Genomic DNA, 17,539 nt, shown 5'->3' with positions numbered 1-17,539 from the left:
TGCTGGGTGTGCTGGCTCCTGTGACAGAGCTGCTCAAATCTGGCCCTGCTGGGTAACGAAGTCCTCTAGAGCTGCCTCTGAGAGGGTCTGGCTGCTGCAGGTGGGAAAAGCCCTTTGGAGCCTGTGGCTACTCCAGAATTCCAGGGAAACCTCAGTTTCTGGGTCTGAGCTCCCCTGCTTTGGTGCCTTGCTGGGTGTGAACTCAAACTGGGAGCACCTCCTCAGGTGTGGAGTGGGAAATTAAATTGCCTAGTGCCATTGTGTCCAGAAGATTTATTGCCTCTACTGCAAGTCTAAATCCTGCTGATTTAGAGGCTGAAGCTGAGCACAGGAGTATCTCAAAGAAATACCTTCACAATACAGAATTACAGGGTTAGGAGTATTTTCCAGCTGAGCACTGTGGTTAGTGCTGTAGCCACAGATGCTGCAATACCCCACCTGGAATCGCTGATCATTCATTGAATAGGGACTTTTTGGAGGAGGGATAGGGGTGCAGGGGCAAGTTTTATTTACTAGCAACAAATTCATTCTCTTCTGCCCTCACAAAGAGCTGCTAAAATCTGCTGCGAGTGAAGGGGAGATAACACGGATACAGTCTTTTCTCGACATAAAAACCCTAAAAAAGGCGCTTTGTGTTGTAAGGGGGGCTGACCTCTCCCCACCCCAAAACTCGCCCGTTGCTCTCCGGGCAGCATCCCCGCGGACCCGCCCGCTGCCCAAAGAGCGGCTGTGGGAGGAGGAGGAGGAGGAGGAGGGGAAGGAGGAGGAGGAGGGGGAGTCCCGGCGGCGGGATGAGGCCGGGCTGAGCGATGTGCGAGCAGGCAGCGCGCTACTGCCGGGCCGGGGTGCAGAAGCTGCTGCGGAAGCCGGCGCCGGCGCTGCGCGGGCTGGACGGGCTGCTGCGCTGGGCGGCCGCCAGGATGGGCGACAAGGGCCTGGCCGACAGGGAGCTGCTGGCGCCGGGAGCCACCGCCGCCCAGAGGAAGGGCACCTCCGTCATCCTCGATGTGAGTGCTCCCTGCATGCCTGCATCCCGGCTCCTGCCTGCCCCTGGCAGCGGAGGTGTTCCCCCGCTCCTGCCTCGGGATGTTCCCGCACCCTGGCTCCTGCCTCCCCTCAGGAGCGGGGATGTTCCCGCAGCCCGGCTCCTGCCTCCCCTCGGCAGCGGGAATGATCCCCCGCTCCTGCCTCGGGATGTTCCCGCACCCTGGCTCCTGCCTCCCCTCGGTAACGGGGATGTTCCCGCAGCCCGGCTCCTGCCTCCCCTCAGGAACAGGGATGTTCCCCTGCTCCTGCGCTGCCCGGAGCCGCCCGGCTCGGCGATCCCTGGGGCTGGGTGGGCGTGGGGGTCCCGCAGCCTCCTGCCAGTGTCCCGCAGCCGCTCGGATCGCGGTTGTTTCCCAGCTCCAGCATCTCCCGGAGCAGCTGAGCAGGGTTTGCAGCCCGGTTCTCAGCTCACCTGGATCCTGCAGGGCGGGCGGCTCGGCAGTAGGGCTGTTCCCCGCATCCTCGGCCGGCTGGGATAGCATGGGATGGGATGGGATGGGATGGATATGGGGTGGGCAGGGGCTGCAGCCCAGCTCCGGCATCTCCCGGCCTCGCTGGGTGTAGGGGTGCCCAGATTCAACAACTTCTTTCCAGATCGGTGCCTCTGGGCTGCCCAGGCTATGGGGCTGCAGCCCGGGTCTTGTCCCGGTGCTGCACCGCCCAGGCTGTCTGGGTGGCCCGGGTCCCCTGTCCCCCTGCCCTGCGCTCCCTGGGACAGCTGGGAAAAGCTGCGCCTTGGTTCTGCATCTGCTGGAGCGGGCTGGGCACGGGGTGCGGTGTGGATACTGCACTCCTCTCCTGAGCCCATAGCATATTTTACCGGATGGGCACGGAGATGTAGCTTGTGTCCTTCTCCTTGGCAGGACTCTGAACTCTCAGGGCTGACTGGGCTTTGGGGTGCCCCGTTCCCTGCACCCTCTGGATGGGCTGGGCGTGGGTGTGCACCCCGGTTCTGCAGCCTTTTCCCAGGTCCTGCATCTGAGGATGCACTGTAGGTGTTTAATCCTGGCTGGGGGGCTGGTGGGGATGTGCTCAGTGCCTCGATTGCTGTATTTATAGACCTCCTGATTAGGGAGCTACCGAGGCTGTTTGCACTTAAATGAATTGGGAGAGTGGGGTGGAATCAGCCGGAGTGCAAATGGTGTAATTACAGTCTTTCTGCAGCATCCAGTAATTAAACACATGGATCCTCTGTTTTGCTATCTCCTAGCCTAAAAAAAAAAAAAAAAAAAAAAATTAAAAAAGAAGTAATGAATGCAAAATAAACTACTGAAGCATTGGCTGTAGTAAAGGATAACTCATGCTCTCCTCAGAGATAGGATAGGCAGTAGTAGCTCTTCAAGGCAAGCCCTTACACTCTGTAAATAATTTGCTGAACCCGTAGGCATTGGCGTGGGCTGGAGAGTCTGAAGCTCTTCCAACTCTGAGCACCCTGAGCTGGGAGGCACTGAGGTTCCCTGAGGAACCATTGTCTCTGCTTGCCAGAGGCAGCTCAGAGAGCAGGATGAATGGGAGGGTGATGCTGCCCGTGTTAGGGGCCAGCAGGTGGGCAGCTGCAGCCTGGGGGAGTGAGCTTCTGGGGAAACAAGTGCAACTCACACCCTTATGTCTTTGAAATTGACTTGTTCAGGAGGGAATTCCTGGGAATTTTTTTTGTATATTTTTATTGTTTTGGCTTGTTTTGATTTTTAATCTGTCCTGAAATTGCCAAAATCTTACAATAATTTGGAATCGGAGTTTCAGAGCACAAATGCAATTAGGAAGCAACAGTAAATTTATCTAAGAGGTTTCTTGAGTTATGAGTGTTTTGCCACCAAAACGGTATCTTATCCATTCAATTTTACTATCTTTAAGTGATTTTTTTTTTCACTTTGAGCTTTGAGATTAGGAAAAGAGTCATGAACTTTCAGAATGGGAAACACAGTAGAGCATTGTATTATTTCAGTGGGAAGTACGATAGAGCTGGGCGTAAATCTCCTGATCATTTTTCCCTTTCACAATGGTACTGGGAGCCCTTTCTCACCTGCTGAAAGTAGAAATGGATTCTGGAAATGTAAGATTTGAGAGCTTAGGGGTTTTTTTCACTCCTTCCTTAGAACTTGATTTTCTCCTTTTTCTCCAGGCACAATAGCAAAGGCAATTGAAGCTGTGGCTTCGCTGTAATGGGCTCTTCAAGTGCACTGCAGACCCCCCTTTCATACAAAGGGTTTCAACAGGGAACACCTATCTAGTTTAATTTTCACACATTAGCATGAAAGTAACAAGCATCCCACTGAACGCTCAGGGATGATAACCTGTTTTCCATTTAACTCCTTCACATTTTTGCTAATGGATGTGCTGGGGAAGCAGCAGTCCCAGCCATGCAGCAGAGCAGCTTCTGCATGGGGGAGGAAGAAGGAAAAGACCTGAAAGATTTAATGTTTAACTAACAGGTTTTCATGAGCTATGTGGGCAGTTTTTGGGGGCTGGAGGAGGAGGGGAAAGCTTGGGCTTGGTTATGAATTAGATAAAATGGCTTTGACACTAATAGTACCTTAGTCACTTCTTCTTCCTCTTCTGGCTTTCTTTGAATTCATCCATCCCCAGTCTCTTTTTCTGACTCCTCCATGAGGGTGTCTGGTGTGTCAGAACAAACTTCCCTGTGCTCTTCCCACCACAGAAACACAACTGTGCTGTTGTGGGACAAAACTGAGGCTGAGGAGGAACAAAACACAACAAGGGGCTGAGATGTCTCCTGCCATCAGCCTGGCTACTGCCACTGGAGGATCAGTCTTAGCTTTGGGCTGACTTCTGTGCTTTTCTTTTACTTTGCCTCAGGCCTTTTAGGTAAAGATTAAAAAAGGTTGAATAATGTTTACTAGTTCAGCATGAATGAATGAATGGTCAGCTCTTACAACATTGATCAAATCATCTTAAGGGGTTGAGATTGAGCCAGGGGTCTGTACCCACCCTGTGCCCACCCTCAGGTGCCTTCTCTGGGTCTGCTCCAGCTGCAGGAGCCCAAGGCTCAGGGCTGTGCAATGTGCAGCAGGAATTCTCACTCACAGCACAGGCTGTGGATGGACACAGGGTATCTGGGGCTTCCTGCACCCACAAGGACAAACCCCCTGTATGACACACTGTCACAGAGCTGCTCCAACCCACAGAGGAGATGGTGGCATTTCCAGCCAAGAACAAATCCTCAATGTCACTTATGAAAAGGAGGATATGTTTTGTGGGTGTAAATTGTCTGTGAGCCAAAGTGAGATTGTATTTGCTGAGTGTGAATGAGCGCACGTGCACACAGAGCTGAGGAGGATGGCCCTGGAGGCACAGGCCATGTCCAGGCAGGTGCTGCTCTCTCTGGGAGTGCCTCAGAGCTGGCTGATCTACTGCCCTTGCTCATCCCCTCCTGCCTTCCTGTCACTGCCAAAGCCTGAGCTGGCAGCAGAGGTGGGAAGCCCAGAGCACCTGAGGCAGGTCAGTCACTGCAGCTGCAGCTGCTCCATCTGGTTCACAGCTCATCTCCTGCTCGGCATCTAAAATGAGGATCAGCCTTGGTTATGAATGAGCATCCCCACAGCAGGACTGTGAGCCCCAAGCAGCACTGGCCTCCCTGCCTCCTTTCCTGCCAATGCATTGATTTTTGGCTTTATTTTAAACACTCCTGAAGAACACAGTTCCATTCATTTCAGATGAGACAAAGCTTTCTGTTTTATCTACCCTGTTGCTTGCTGACAATTAATTTTGACCCTTGTCTGATTTTTTTTTCTTTGACAGAAAGATAATTTCAAATCCATCTCTCATTCTTATGGCTCATTTTGCAACCTCACTTATGTGGCCAACTCTGGTTTGTGCTTCTTCAGCTTCAGCCCCATGGGATTGGGTGAGATGTCTAGATAGAAAATACAGAGAATTTGGGTTGTGCCAATGGTGCATTTCCTAATGTACATCCAGAACTGCCATTCTGTACATCCAAATGTACATCCACTTCCAGCCATTCTGTCCATGATGATTTCCAGTGCAGCCCTCAATAGCAAGGCTCTTTCAGCCACAAGAATCCCAGGAATCCCTTCTCACTCCTCTTCTGTTTTCACCCTTTTCCTTCTGTTTTCATTTTGTTTGTTTGTGTTCTTTTTCAAGGTTGCTTCATTCCCCTTCCCTTGTCCTTGTTTACCTCCTCACTGTGAGTGAGCTGGGAGGACTCTTTTCCTCCTCCTTTATCCTCCCTTTGTGAAATCCATGGTTTGACATCTTCCCTTGAGCTGTGCCTGCAGGCACAGCTGGAGAGGAGGGCCAGGGCAGGCCAGGCTCTCTTCCTTCAGGAGCTGCTCACTGCCAGGCACAGGATCACACAGGAGAGCCCATCCCTCTCCTCTCATCTCCAGCCTTTGCAAGTGGGTGCTTGAAATGCAGCTGAACAGAAAAGTAACTTCTAGTGCTGAACGTCACCAGGTCAGAACATCAGCTGCAGTTCTCACCTCTCTCATGCAACTTTAATTTAGGACAGCCAGGTGAAGTCTAAAGAGAAGGTAAGAGTGAAAGAAGAGGTTGGGACATGGTGTCAGCTGCTCTTCTCTTGGGGAGGAAGGGAAAAAGAAAAAGGATCTGCTTTGAAGTGGGAAAATGCCCAGAGACCTGGAGCTCTGCACAACCTTGTTTTGTGGGGAGCCAGTACAGTACATCCAATACAGATGGAACAGTATTTCTACACCAATGGTATATTCCTTACTTACACAAAATAAAACCTTTCTCCTTGCATGGGGAACACTCAGCCTGAGGATGTCTAAGGACATAGTCTATAGTGACAAATCTTCAGGTGATTATTTTCTCACATTTTCACCAGAAAGAGCAACAGAGAGAGGCTGCAGGAGAGGAGATTCCTACCGGTGCCTCAAGGCCATACCTGATAGAAAATCTTGTCTCACCTCCAAAGGAAGTGTCAAGACTTGTAGGGAGAGGAACAGAAAGCCAGAACAGGAATGGAGGACCATAGTATGAAGATCAACAATATTTTTAGGTCTGTGTGGGTCTCTGGATGCCTTCTCATCCATAGGCTTTCCTCATGCATGAGACATGATTATGTTTGTCTTCTATTCTGCACCCGGATTATGGTGGAAAACAGAATTTCAGCTCAGCTGCATTCTATTTTATATCAATATCTTATTAACCTGGTGAAGGGATTATAAACTCCACAAACCTTTAATAATTCTTGGGCTTCTTAGGGGAGTGCTATTGTGAATTTAATAAAATTCGTGAGAAACCCTTCATTAAGAAGCCTCCAGTGTGGCATGTTCTCATCCAGGAGCTTTGAGAAGGCAGATATAAATGTTTAAATTTGAAGCCATCATTTTTTTTCACATTTATTATTACCACCAGGGTTTTGAATTGCTTACTTCTGGCAGTTAAATATCTACAGTAGCCATTTGAGAGAATAGCAAAAACACACATTTAGAGAAAACCTATTGGAAATCTTGACAGAAGTTCTTTGCTTTAGAGAAAATAGTGTTTATATTCATCTAAACCACTGGTAAATGTGTTAAGTGAGCCACAGACAGCAAACTGAATGCTCTGCCTGTATAAATCCTATGAAATGGGTAAATGCCCATATTGTGGGCATCCTGTGGGCTCACTGTGCGACTTAGCCTGTGCTTCAGGAGCTTTGCTTAACAGCTTCAAAGCACAGCTGATGGGGGAGATGGTGGCTGTGGTACTTGGGGTGGATAATTCCTCATTTCCCATCCGAGATCCTGCAGTGCCCCCCGGTTGGGAACAGGGGGTGATGGAGCGGAAAGAGCATCCCTGGCCAGGCTGAGCCAGGGGACGGCCCCAGGCCACGTGCAGGCACGGGGAGCCAATGGCTGCTGGGGGCCTGGCAGGACAGGGCACCTCTCCATCCATATTTCATTGGCTCCTCTCTCCCTGACCTCCAGGGCTGAGTGTGAGTGCCTTTGCAGCTGGGAGGGGATGGAGCTGCTGCGGGCTGGGTGGGCTCTGCAGCTCTGCCTTGGAATGACACAGCAGCCTCACTGGTGCTCCTTATTCTGGAGCTGTCATTGCCCCCAGCCCCCTGGGAGCCTGGCACCATCATGGGTCTGCTCTCTGGCACATAGGGAAGCTGTGAGGGGCTCTGGTTTCCCTTCCATCCCCAGCTCTCACACCTCTTCCTTATGGAAATTTCAGCACCTCCTTCCCACAGTGGAACAACTAATCCAAGACCTGAGCAGAAGGTGTCTTTGGGTGTGTGGGGGAGGGCACTCTGCTGAGCTAGAGCATAAATCCTGGGTCTTCACAGCAGCAGCATTTTGGCAGCACTGCCAAGCTATCACAGACTATATTACATCTTTATCAGGCTCCCAATGCTCATTCCAGTGCTCATACCTTGATGCAGTGTCTGCCTGTGCTGACAGATGACTTTGTCTTAAATTGTTTTTTCCCTCCAGGTGTCCCAGTTTTTATTTATTTTTTATATGTGCAAATTTTAGGTGCTTCAATTAAGTTGAAAGAATAAATCCTGCTCATTAGCAATAAAAGCCAAGCAGCTAGGTCCTGTGGAATAAACTTTGATAAGTAACACAGCTGATGTGATCTTTCATCAACACATCAATGTGTTCATTTACTAATAGTCATACTTTAGGGAGTATCTGAGAGAGTTAAAGCCCTAAAATATTCACTTAGTGAAGCTGGATATAAATACTTCAATTTCTAAACATTTCTTCCATTTCTTAATTTTTTTTTCCTGTTGCTCCAAGTATTCCTTGCAAGGAGCAGAGCACTGCAGGTTGAGCCTTTCTCCTTCTTTAATTTACATTTTTCCTATTGGTTTTGCCTCCCCATTCTCCCTCTGCCAGCTGTGCTTAGTGGGATGATGATCTCCCCTGGGACCTTAGGACAGGCATTGCTCCTGCTTGGTTTCAAAGCAGTGGGAAGAGCAACAGAAGGATGTGCTGATGAAACAAAAACCCCAGAAATAACCAGCACCCAGGAAGAGAGCTGCCTCATCTGGAGGTGCTTGTGGGGAGTGAGGATTTGGGGTGTCCAAGCTGTGAAAAGAGGAATATTTCATGCAGTGGGCAGGGCACACTGAGCACAGTGAGGGATGTGTGCTGAAGCCATGCACCTTTCTGGGGCCCTGCTGGGGTTTATTCCTCCTTCCCATAGACAAACCATGACTGGCTGGCACTTCAAACCCCAAATTTATCGTCAATGAAATCTGTAAGTGTGGAGAGAGGTTGGATTTTCCCTCCCAAACCTTCTAATTTCTCTTATAAAATGGAGGTCAGCATGAGAGGGGTTTTGCTGTGGTGCCAAGCTGTAATCCTTGCAGGCAGTTTCTGTGGCTCCCAACACTTTGGTTTGGCTCAGGCAGAGGGGTTTTGCCTCTGCTGAAGTGCACCAGAAGGTCCTGCTTTGACTCTGCCCCAGGCTGCAGAGCCTCACAAGGACTTTGGACAAAAGAATGATTAATGTTCCTTAATTAAGCCATATTCAGTGAAATAGCATATTCTGCAATTCAGTTTGTCTCTGGGGGTTCTTGTTTTGTGCAGCAATTTCTCTTCTGGTATTTTTTTTTATTTAATGGTTTTGTGACCCAGAAAATATGAGATTCTATTTTATGGCTGACTCTGATCTGTCTTGCTGGTGCTTTTATTCCCTCCTCAGGGAAATTTCTTTGTACAACTAAAATCTCTGTTCTTGCTCAAATTAATAGGGTCAGGCCTGAAGAGATTATGAGAATATTTTACCTTTTCTGCCCATGTTAATTTTTTGGTAATCTATGGCCAACCTGTGCTAGTGGCCATTATTGGCAGGCACCTGTAATTTTCCAGCCCTTGCACAGGCCTTTTGCTATTAATTGCATTTTATTGGCAAGGTCAGCAGAGCAAAACAGCACAGCCCTGGAGAAGCAGATGAGGGATGTAATTTAGGGATGCAGAAGTCATGCAAAACACAGGCAGGATGGCAGCTCAGCTCTGCAGGGGTGACAAAGTAGAAGTTATTGCAAAACAAAGATATTTGGCTTATTCAGAAGTGGAGGTTGAGGAACAACCACCTATAAAGGACTCCAGATGTTGAGGATCCATGAGAGGATTTTTATTAAGGGGTGTGATTAAGTAATCACATTAAAATTAGTAATTTTAAAATTAAGTAATACATATGCATCAACTAAGTGGGGCTAGCTAATGAGTGTGTAATCAGTGTGTGTGGTTAAAAACTCAATTAGAGCAAGGGCCCTCCAAGTGACCAGCTGATTTCAGAGTTAGGGGACAATTCCTCAGATGAGACTGGTGGAAAAAACTGCAGTTGTTTCTGTCCTCCTTCTCCCTGGCAAGTTCTACAGTGCTACACATTATTGCAATTTTTTCCTTCTGAAATGGCCATTTGATTCCTCTCTGTGGGCTGCTCTCCACGCTGTAGTTTTAAGTCTAAATATAATCTCCTTCCCACGCAGGAGACTTGCTTTAAAAAAAATGTTGTAAATATTTTTTTTTTCAGAAGTGCAGAGCTGTGAAACTTTGTTTAAGAGATTTTATTGACTCCAGAGAAATTGTCTGGACTGGCTGCACGGCTGTTGGGATTTTTTTTAGTGTGTATTTTTCTGGTGTTGGATTCATGGTTTCAGTTTTCTTAAATGAGGGAGGTGCTGGAAGTGCTGAAAGCATTTCCACCATTTATTCCAGCAGTTATTCCACCAGTAATTTGTGTTGCTCTGGGGGAGATAAGCTGAGTTTTGGGGAGGGTGAGCTCAGTAAAACCCTGAACTTGAGGGTTGGAGCATTTGAACCTGCCCTGTTGTGGGGCTGAGCAAAGGGCTTCACCCCCATGCTGGACAACACAGCTAACACATTTCTCTCTCTCTCTCTTTCAATTCTAGATTTTCAGAAGAGCTGACAAAAATGGTAAGTCTGTGCATTCATACTTCACATTTCTTGATTGGAATATTGTCAGTATTACTGTTTTTCCTGATAGTAACATCCAAGTGTTTAAATGTTGCTCAGTTTGCTGGGTCTGACACTGATCCACTCAAAACATCAGAAAAGGTTTTAGGGTTTTTTTGGGAAAGATGCTCTTAGAGCAGAAGTGATCCTGGTATGCAGGTTGGCGTGGCAGAATCCACCATATTAAGAGGAATTTCACAAAAACAATATAAAAATAAATCACAGGTAAGTGATAAATGAGGATCCACCCCTTGGTAAGCTTGAAGTAGCTTTGCAAAACAAACCTAACTTGTGAATATTAATAGTTTGGTTCCTGAGGGATTGGACCATACATCAAAGAGCGGCACACATTGTGCCTGTGGAAAGCTGAACACCTACATTGAGCCCAGCCAAGTCCTTGCATTTGGAATAACCTGGATGAGTCTTCATTAAATGACTTGGAAAGAGAGAACTGGAGAGATAACAAGCTTAAGGAAAGAAGAGTCAGTGGGCCCAACCCCAGGATCTTTCCACAGCCTGAAAAGCAGTTTTATTTCAGATGGAATCCCAAGAGTTGGTGTCTATTCTTTCCTTGTTGTAGAAGGAAATTGTAGAAGGAAATTAAATGTGCATCAGAACTCTTTGTGTTTGCAGAGGGACCTGTGGGAGGGTCGTGCAGAAGAGCACAGGGGAGAGTTTGGTTGTTCTCCTCCAGCTTTGAAAGGGAGATACCTGATTTCTGCTGGGGCTCATGGATGGGTATCCTCACTGCCCCTGGGTAAGGAGGTGCTGCCAGCTGGCTCAAAATAAGAATAAATGCCATGTAGCTGTGGGCACTTGGTAATGGCAACTGACAGAGTAATGAGATACTGAAGTTTGCTGCTTAGAAAAACTGAGCAATTGTGTGATACAAGGAGAGTGGAGAGTTAAAAATTAGTTTATGCTCTTGGCATCAGATTGACTGACTTCAGAGATGGTGCTGGGAGGTATTTGAACTGCCAAGGGTGAGAAGGTCAACTGTCCTGCCTCTCCTGATCCTCAGTGCAGGGAGAGTGGCTGGATCTCCTAAGGAAGGCCAGGTGCTCTCTGGTGAAGGAGCTTTCTCCATCTCTGCTCCCACTCTTGTTGCCTGCAGTGCCCAGGAGTTGCAGCTCCTGCAGCACAGTGGGCGCTCTCCATGGGATCAGTGCTGCCCTTCCCTTTTCATGGGCACAGGCTGGCACAAAGCACCTGGAGCTAAGTGGCACCTCTGTCCCCAGGCTGTCCCCTGCCAGGTGTCACTCTGGGGCTCGTGTCACTCTGGAGCAGGGACTGTCACCCTGGGGCTGTCCCCTGAAGGACTGTGCATCCTCCAGGGGTTCTCCTCGTGTTTATTTAGATGCTGCTTTTTCCTTGACACAGCACTTGCCAGCCATGATGACCAGTGTCACCAGCCATTCATAGCTGATGAACTCTGGATAACAGAGTTTGCCACTCATTATAATTAGCTCAGTGTGTTCCTCTGCAGCCTTTTGGGCTCACAGCTCCCCACAGCCCCTCTACAGCCTCCTGCAGCTCACAGCAGCTGCTGCAGGAGATGTGCAAGAATATTTCCATAGGTACAGCCTCTCTGAAAACTAGGGCTCAGAGGTTTCCAGAGCCAGAGGTAATATCTTTGTGTTTCGTATCCCTGGGGATCTCTTTTTCACAATTTCTCTGTGACATTCTGGACTTTAATTTATTGATTTGTTGAAATTCAGCCTATTCATGGCTTTGCCTGTTACAGCTCCAAGGAACAGTGGAAGCATCAGCCTGCTGCTTTTATGTCTCACAGCAGGTGCTGTGCACAGCCCTCTGAGGAAAAACGAAAATCTCACACTTTTTATTTTTGTCAGAATCCCAGGATGGAGCCCTGAGCCCTGGACAGGCTGTTAAAAACAGAAGTGCACAGATTACCAAAATATTTTATTTCTGTGGTGTGCACAGAGCAGAGGTTCCTGTCTGGCAGGGGCTTTGCTGTTCTGCTGAACCAGCTGAGATGGGTCATTATTCAGTGTGTGATGGGGGATACTGGGGAGAGCCCCCATGGCAGGGAGGGCTGGCAGCTTCACCCAAAGCTGGCACCCCTTGCTTTCCTCAGCTGTGCCAAAGCCACTCTCACAGACCTGTGCAGGAACCCTGCAGAAACAGGGCAGGGAAAAATCTCAATAAAACTTCAACTCTTGACATCTGCTTTAACTACAACATCTCATTTAACTTTTTCCATGCAGAGATCAGAGGGTTAGAGGCTTACCTAAAAGGCAAAGGAAAGGATTGTAAGATAAGGAGTAGTCTCATTTAATGTGCAGTCAAGAGGTCATAAATTTGGAAATCTTTTCAGCATCTTGATTTTTTTTCCCCAGCTTGGTAAAAATTGTACATATTGTGTTAAAGCAGAGTGGCTGGCTCAGGCACGGTAACTATGGAGCCTGATAGCTTGAATTTAAGAGCATCTTCCTCCTCCCCCTTTCTTCCAAACCTTCTCACATAAATTGTTAATTCATGTAAAATTGGATGTTCTTGCTGCAAGATGCTAAACCATGTTATTTCCCCTGCCATGTTCAGGTACTTATGTTTAGGTGATTTCATTCAGTGCCTACATGTACTAAAAGGCTGCTAATGAAGCAGCTCCTGCTTGTTAAAAAACATCTTGGTCTCCTGTTCCAGAGGAGTGAGATTCTGTCTATAATGTGAGCTAAGTTCTCAACCTTTTCCCCAGTGACAATATCAAGTAGTTTTGTGACTATCTACATGATAAACTCGAAAATGGTCTGCATGAGACACCTGGAAATGCTGAGCACATTGGAGATAACTGGATAAACTGACAAATGCTCTGAAAAAGGGAGAAGGGCTGGAGTGTAACCTGAGAGTGAATAACTCTGTTAGATCTAGTCATGCTTTGCAGGGGCATGGCTGTTAGTCATTCAAAATAATCTTTTTTCTTTTGTGTAGGAGTGTTTTTCCTTTCTCTGCTAATAAATCCACCTACTGTCTTGTAATCCTCCCAGTCCTGGTAAACAATACTTAATCATTTAATTGGAATGTGCTGGGAAAAAGGAAGCATCTTGTTTTAGGCTGGAGCAGCAGAGCTGCCAATCATCTCAGTTATCTACTGTGTACTTAATCCTCTCATTAGAAAGCTGCTAATCAATTAAATAGCCCAGGATCCTCTTTGAAAGATTAAAAGAGTTTCATTTTGGCAGAACAGTCTAACTGCTAACAATCCATTATAGATAAGCATCTTCCCAAAAACCGATGCTTTATCTGGAAATCTCCAGCTCACGGCAACTACCCAGCCCCCATGCCTGGAGTGTAACTAAATGCAAAGTGCAGCCAGCTTGAATCTGTGCTTTATTTTGGTGGGGTTTGCTGTAATTATTAGTGCTTTAGTTGGGTGGGGTTTGCTGTAACTCTCAGATCCTGCTCATGGCAATGGGCACCAGTCTGACCCACCCACAGTCTCACTTCCCAGGCAATGGAGCTTTAGGGGGTTTCCCTTCAACCTCTGCCCTGGAATAGGAGAGATGCAAAAGGAAATATGCCAAAATCTTGGTTATAAAACTCCTACAGAAAATGGCAGGAGGAGCTGGCAGTGGTGCAGTATTGCACCTGATAGTGACCAGTGATAGGTTAGTACTGTGGTTCAGTCAACCTGGCATCTTCCTTGTGATTTCTGTACCAAGTCCAAGCCCAAACTATTCTGGTTCTCCCTTCAAATTATAACTAGAGAAGGATGGGAATGAAGCCATTCAGTGTATGCTGTCCTGAATAGCTCCTGTTATCAGAAATGAAATCCAATGAAGTGTGAAGAAACCCAGAGTACAAATGCTGAGAGGAGGTTTCAGCTTTCAGTGGTCTGAATGATCAGCTGAGGACCTGCAGAGGACGTAGCAGAGCTAATAAAGGAAAAAAGGGAAGCATGAATGAAGCAGGAATTGGTGTTTGGAAAGGGCTTCTTGGTTAAGAGCCATGAGGGCAATGGCATTGTGCCCATTCCTATCCCAGTAGGGCTTGTCCTTTAAATAGCTGCTCACAGACTTCTGTTAGTCACTTAAGGGCTCATTAAATGAGATTTATGCTGCTATTCTGTGTAAGGAAAGGTCTGCACATCCCAGTGCTACAAGTCTCATAGCAAATTGCACTACAAGCCATGGGGGCACACAGAGAGCTCCTGACAAGAAGGGAACACAAATGGCTTTGCATTTGCACATCAGCATCACCACAAAGTGGCCAGGGAGCCTGGCCAGCTGCGAGTGGGGCTGTGCCCTTGTGAGGAGAGGGAGCTCTGCTGCCTGCACAGAAACTGGCCCTGCTGCTCTGCCTGGTGGCTTTGTGGCCCTGGTGCCACTGCTGACCCCTGACATGGGGACCTCATGGGCTCCAAAAGCTGGAAAAAGGCAGAAAAACAAAACCAAGCACATGAAAAGCCTCAGGCACTTCTCTCAGCCCCAGGTTGAGATGTTCAAAAGCTCAAGTTCTTCATAATGTTCAAGAAGGCATGTCCTAAGTGTCAGCTGGGCAGAAATCAGCTGTGTTAAACCAGTACACAAAGGAAGAGAGTGAGGCTTCTCCCATGGATGGGATTTCTTGATGAAGGGATGGTGGTGGGACAGCAGGGAGAGTCCTGAGCCTTCAGCAGAGGGAGAAGGATGAATGAATCCTCGTGTAGGGGCTCTCCAGAGGAGCACATGGGTGAAGTTACCAGCAATTTCCAGTCCTTCACAAAAGCTGTGTGCCTGTCCTCAGTGTCATGCTTGTGGGCAGGGGCAGTTCCTCTGAGGACTTTGCAAATCTGGGGAATTTGCAGGGTGTTTAGTGATAATAGCTCTCATCCCCTCTAGTGAGCCTAAAGTGGGAGAAATGTGTGTTTGTCTGTGGATGTGCCTAGAGCTCAAATTCACAAATGCAACCAGACACAGGCTACTGTGTGATTTATTCCTTTTCTTCCTTTCACTCTGAGAGTGCGCCTTGCTGATCTTGAGTTATTGGTACAGAAATGGGGGCAAAATGGAGGGAAAATATCTCTTCAGTTCTGGTAGTGTGGGATCACAGAGAAATTCACAGAGTCTGATGGAGAAAATGATCACTGGTGAGCAGATGACCCAAAGACCCCATTTTTAGCTTGGTAACTGTCCACAAGTTGTTTCTAAGACTTGAAATACTTCTCTTCCCCCATTTTCCCATTAATTTGAGGCCCTTTTAGAAGATACACTTGCACAGGACTTGCTGTAAGCAAGTAGTACTTCTATAACCTGGCCTTCAAAGCATCCAAGGAGGAAAAATTAAGGCATTGTAACTTTGGGTGTTTTTATTGGATCCTAAAAAGTTGCTAGGTTAGGGCACTGATAACTCTATATATATAAAAATAATATCAGAATAAAAAGACCCTGAACACCTAATAAGATTCTTGTTGCACACATTACCCTTCTTTCCACAGTGACAAGCCCTGTGGTGAATTGTGCTTTAGCTGTGAGCTCTTGGGTGTTTTGCAGTTCCTGTCCTAATGGGTTATCACTCTTCAAAACCACTTATTTCTAGAGCCAGGTAATTACCTTCTGCATGGCCACTGCTCCTCATGTGCTGGGAAAATCTTCAGCTATTCCTATCCTGCTGGTGCATCTAAATTAAGTCATTAGTTCTCAGTGAGAATATTTATAATTCTTGCATAACAAAACCAGTATTAGCAGCCTCCCACATATGAGTAGAAAAATTCAGTGATGAATCAGGCTTTGTTACTATGGGTAAATCTGATAGGTCTTCCATGACCAGATGACCAGTCTGAATGTATTTATCTTTGTCTTTTGAGTAAATAAGAAAAGATTTGCATTTAGATAGTCTAGATTTCATGTGATAATCAAAAAGCACCTTTTTGTAAGGCTGTGCAGTGACCTTTATTTACAAGGAGAAAGTTTGGATTTGTTTTCAGTTATTTGGACTCCTGTATCATCCCCAAGGTCTCTCGGTTACGCTTCCAAGTCCTTGCAAAGCTCACAGCACATGATTTGGGAGGGAGGACATCTGCTTGAATTGGGACATGCTGTTCCCAAAATAATAAACAAACCTATCCACCAGATGATGAATTTTGAGATAATTGTGAAAGGTGGCTGCTGGCCACGCTCTACAGGCTGTCATTAGATGTGTCCAGTACTTCTATCCACCCTTCATCACTGTGAACCTAGGAAAGGATTCTGTGATTTGATTTTCATCATTGACTGGCATGAAAGGGCACTTCCCAGCTGCTTCTGCCCTTTCAGGGCTGCCTTTTTCATTCTTCAAAGATTTGAGGGTGTCTGCTGCATGCTGTGTGCAGCAGAAATGAAGAGCTGGGAGTTTTTTAGGATCTGTTTTTCTTCTAAATTCATTTCCTGTCATTTGTTAGCAAATTCATGTTAGAATCAAGGAGTGGATTTTTTTTTTCCTGGATTACCTTAATTCTGCAGAGCAGCCCTTGAATTGGGTGCACTGGGTTATGACTTTGTAAACAATTGCACCCTCATGTGCTACAGGCTGAATTATGCAGCAGCCTGGCTTTAATCAGGGCCCAAATGGGGCTTGCTAAGTGCCAGGCTTAACCAGAGAAGGCTTGAGCTGGGCAAGGTTTGGATTCAGCCCAGAAACCCCCAAGAACTCAAGTCAATGATGTGACAGCAAAAAAATTTAATTTCCACGACAGAAATGCCCCTATTCCACCTATTTCTGCACAGCATCGACTTATGGCCCAGTACTGTCCAAAATTGTGATTTCTGTTGTCCTGCTGGATGAACAGGCAGCCAAAATAGAAAGTGCTGTGAGATCCTTCATTGCAGTGGGGGCACTGCTGGTGTCAGTGTGACCACCAGGAGCAGGGAATGGCACTGGCAGGGTTATAACGAGCTGGGACTGCTACTCTGTTTAAACAGAGTGCAACTGGAGTGCTGACACTTCAGCTGGCCTCTGGCAGCCCGAGTTCCTGACTGATCCTCTGCAGAGTGCCCTTTCCTCACTATTCAAGGTACTTTGCAGTGCAGGCGGCCATCTCCTGTGTCCTTGCCCTTTTGTTGTAAAACCTCAGCTAGAATATCAACCTGACTTAAAGAAAAACTTAGAAAATCAGCTTTACTTGGTATTTGGCCTCCTTCAGGCATGCTTGCTGCCTGTGGTGCTTTGCTGCCTTGTGCCTGTAGAATATATTCAGCCACATGTTGCTGCACTCCAGGGCTGTGCTGGCAGCTCCTGCCTGCCTTTTGTGCCCAGCACATCCCTCCCTGTGGCTGCTGAGCCTTTCTTTCCACCCTTTCTCAAAAATCCAGCTGCTGAGCAAAACCCATGGTAAAAGCCATTAACTGCTGTAACCCTCAGGGCTTCCTGACATTTCTGCACCAGCAATAAATGGATTTGAACCTCAGAGTCAGTCAGACACCGAGCACACAGGCTTTTACACTTGCATATTAGGCTACACCTCAGCCTGTTAAAATCTCAGATGATGCTGCTGACCTGGAGGGTCATTGCCCTGTGAGCACTGTCTGGGCAGATTGTCAGCCCCTGGGCCACTGCTGAGCTGTGATCTCTGTGCTCAGATGTGGGGGAGCAGACTGGAG

The 17,539-nt window shown here is 47.3% G+C and overlaps 1 protein-coding gene across 1 annotated transcript in view; it reads left to right on the top strand.

Moving 5' to 3' along the window:
* The first annotated feature begins 748 nt into the window (after positions 1-748).
* The window catches only part of NECAB2 (N-terminal EF-hand calcium binding protein 2), a 70,033-nt gene continuing 53,242 nt past the window's right edge, over positions 749-17,539 (top strand). The window contains exons 1-2 of the mRNA XM_005490784.4: positions 749-1,007; positions 9,902-9,926. Coding sequence (XP_005490841.1) covers positions 810-1,007; positions 9,902-9,926 — 223 coding nt within the window. The 5' untranslated portion in view covers positions 749-809. The remainder of the gene's footprint in view (positions 1,008-9,901; positions 9,927-17,539) is intronic.

Source organism: Zonotrichia albicollis, chromosome 13, assembly GCF_047830755.1.
Source record: "Zonotrichia albicollis isolate bZonAlb1 chromosome 13, bZonAlb1.hap1, whole genome shotgun sequence".
Classification (NCBI taxonomy): domain Eukaryota; kingdom Metazoa; phylum Chordata; class Aves; order Passeriformes; family Passerellidae; genus Zonotrichia; species Zonotrichia albicollis.
The sequence above is the reverse complement of the archived record's forward strand: the minus strand, read 5'-3'. Positions and strand labels throughout refer to the sequence as shown.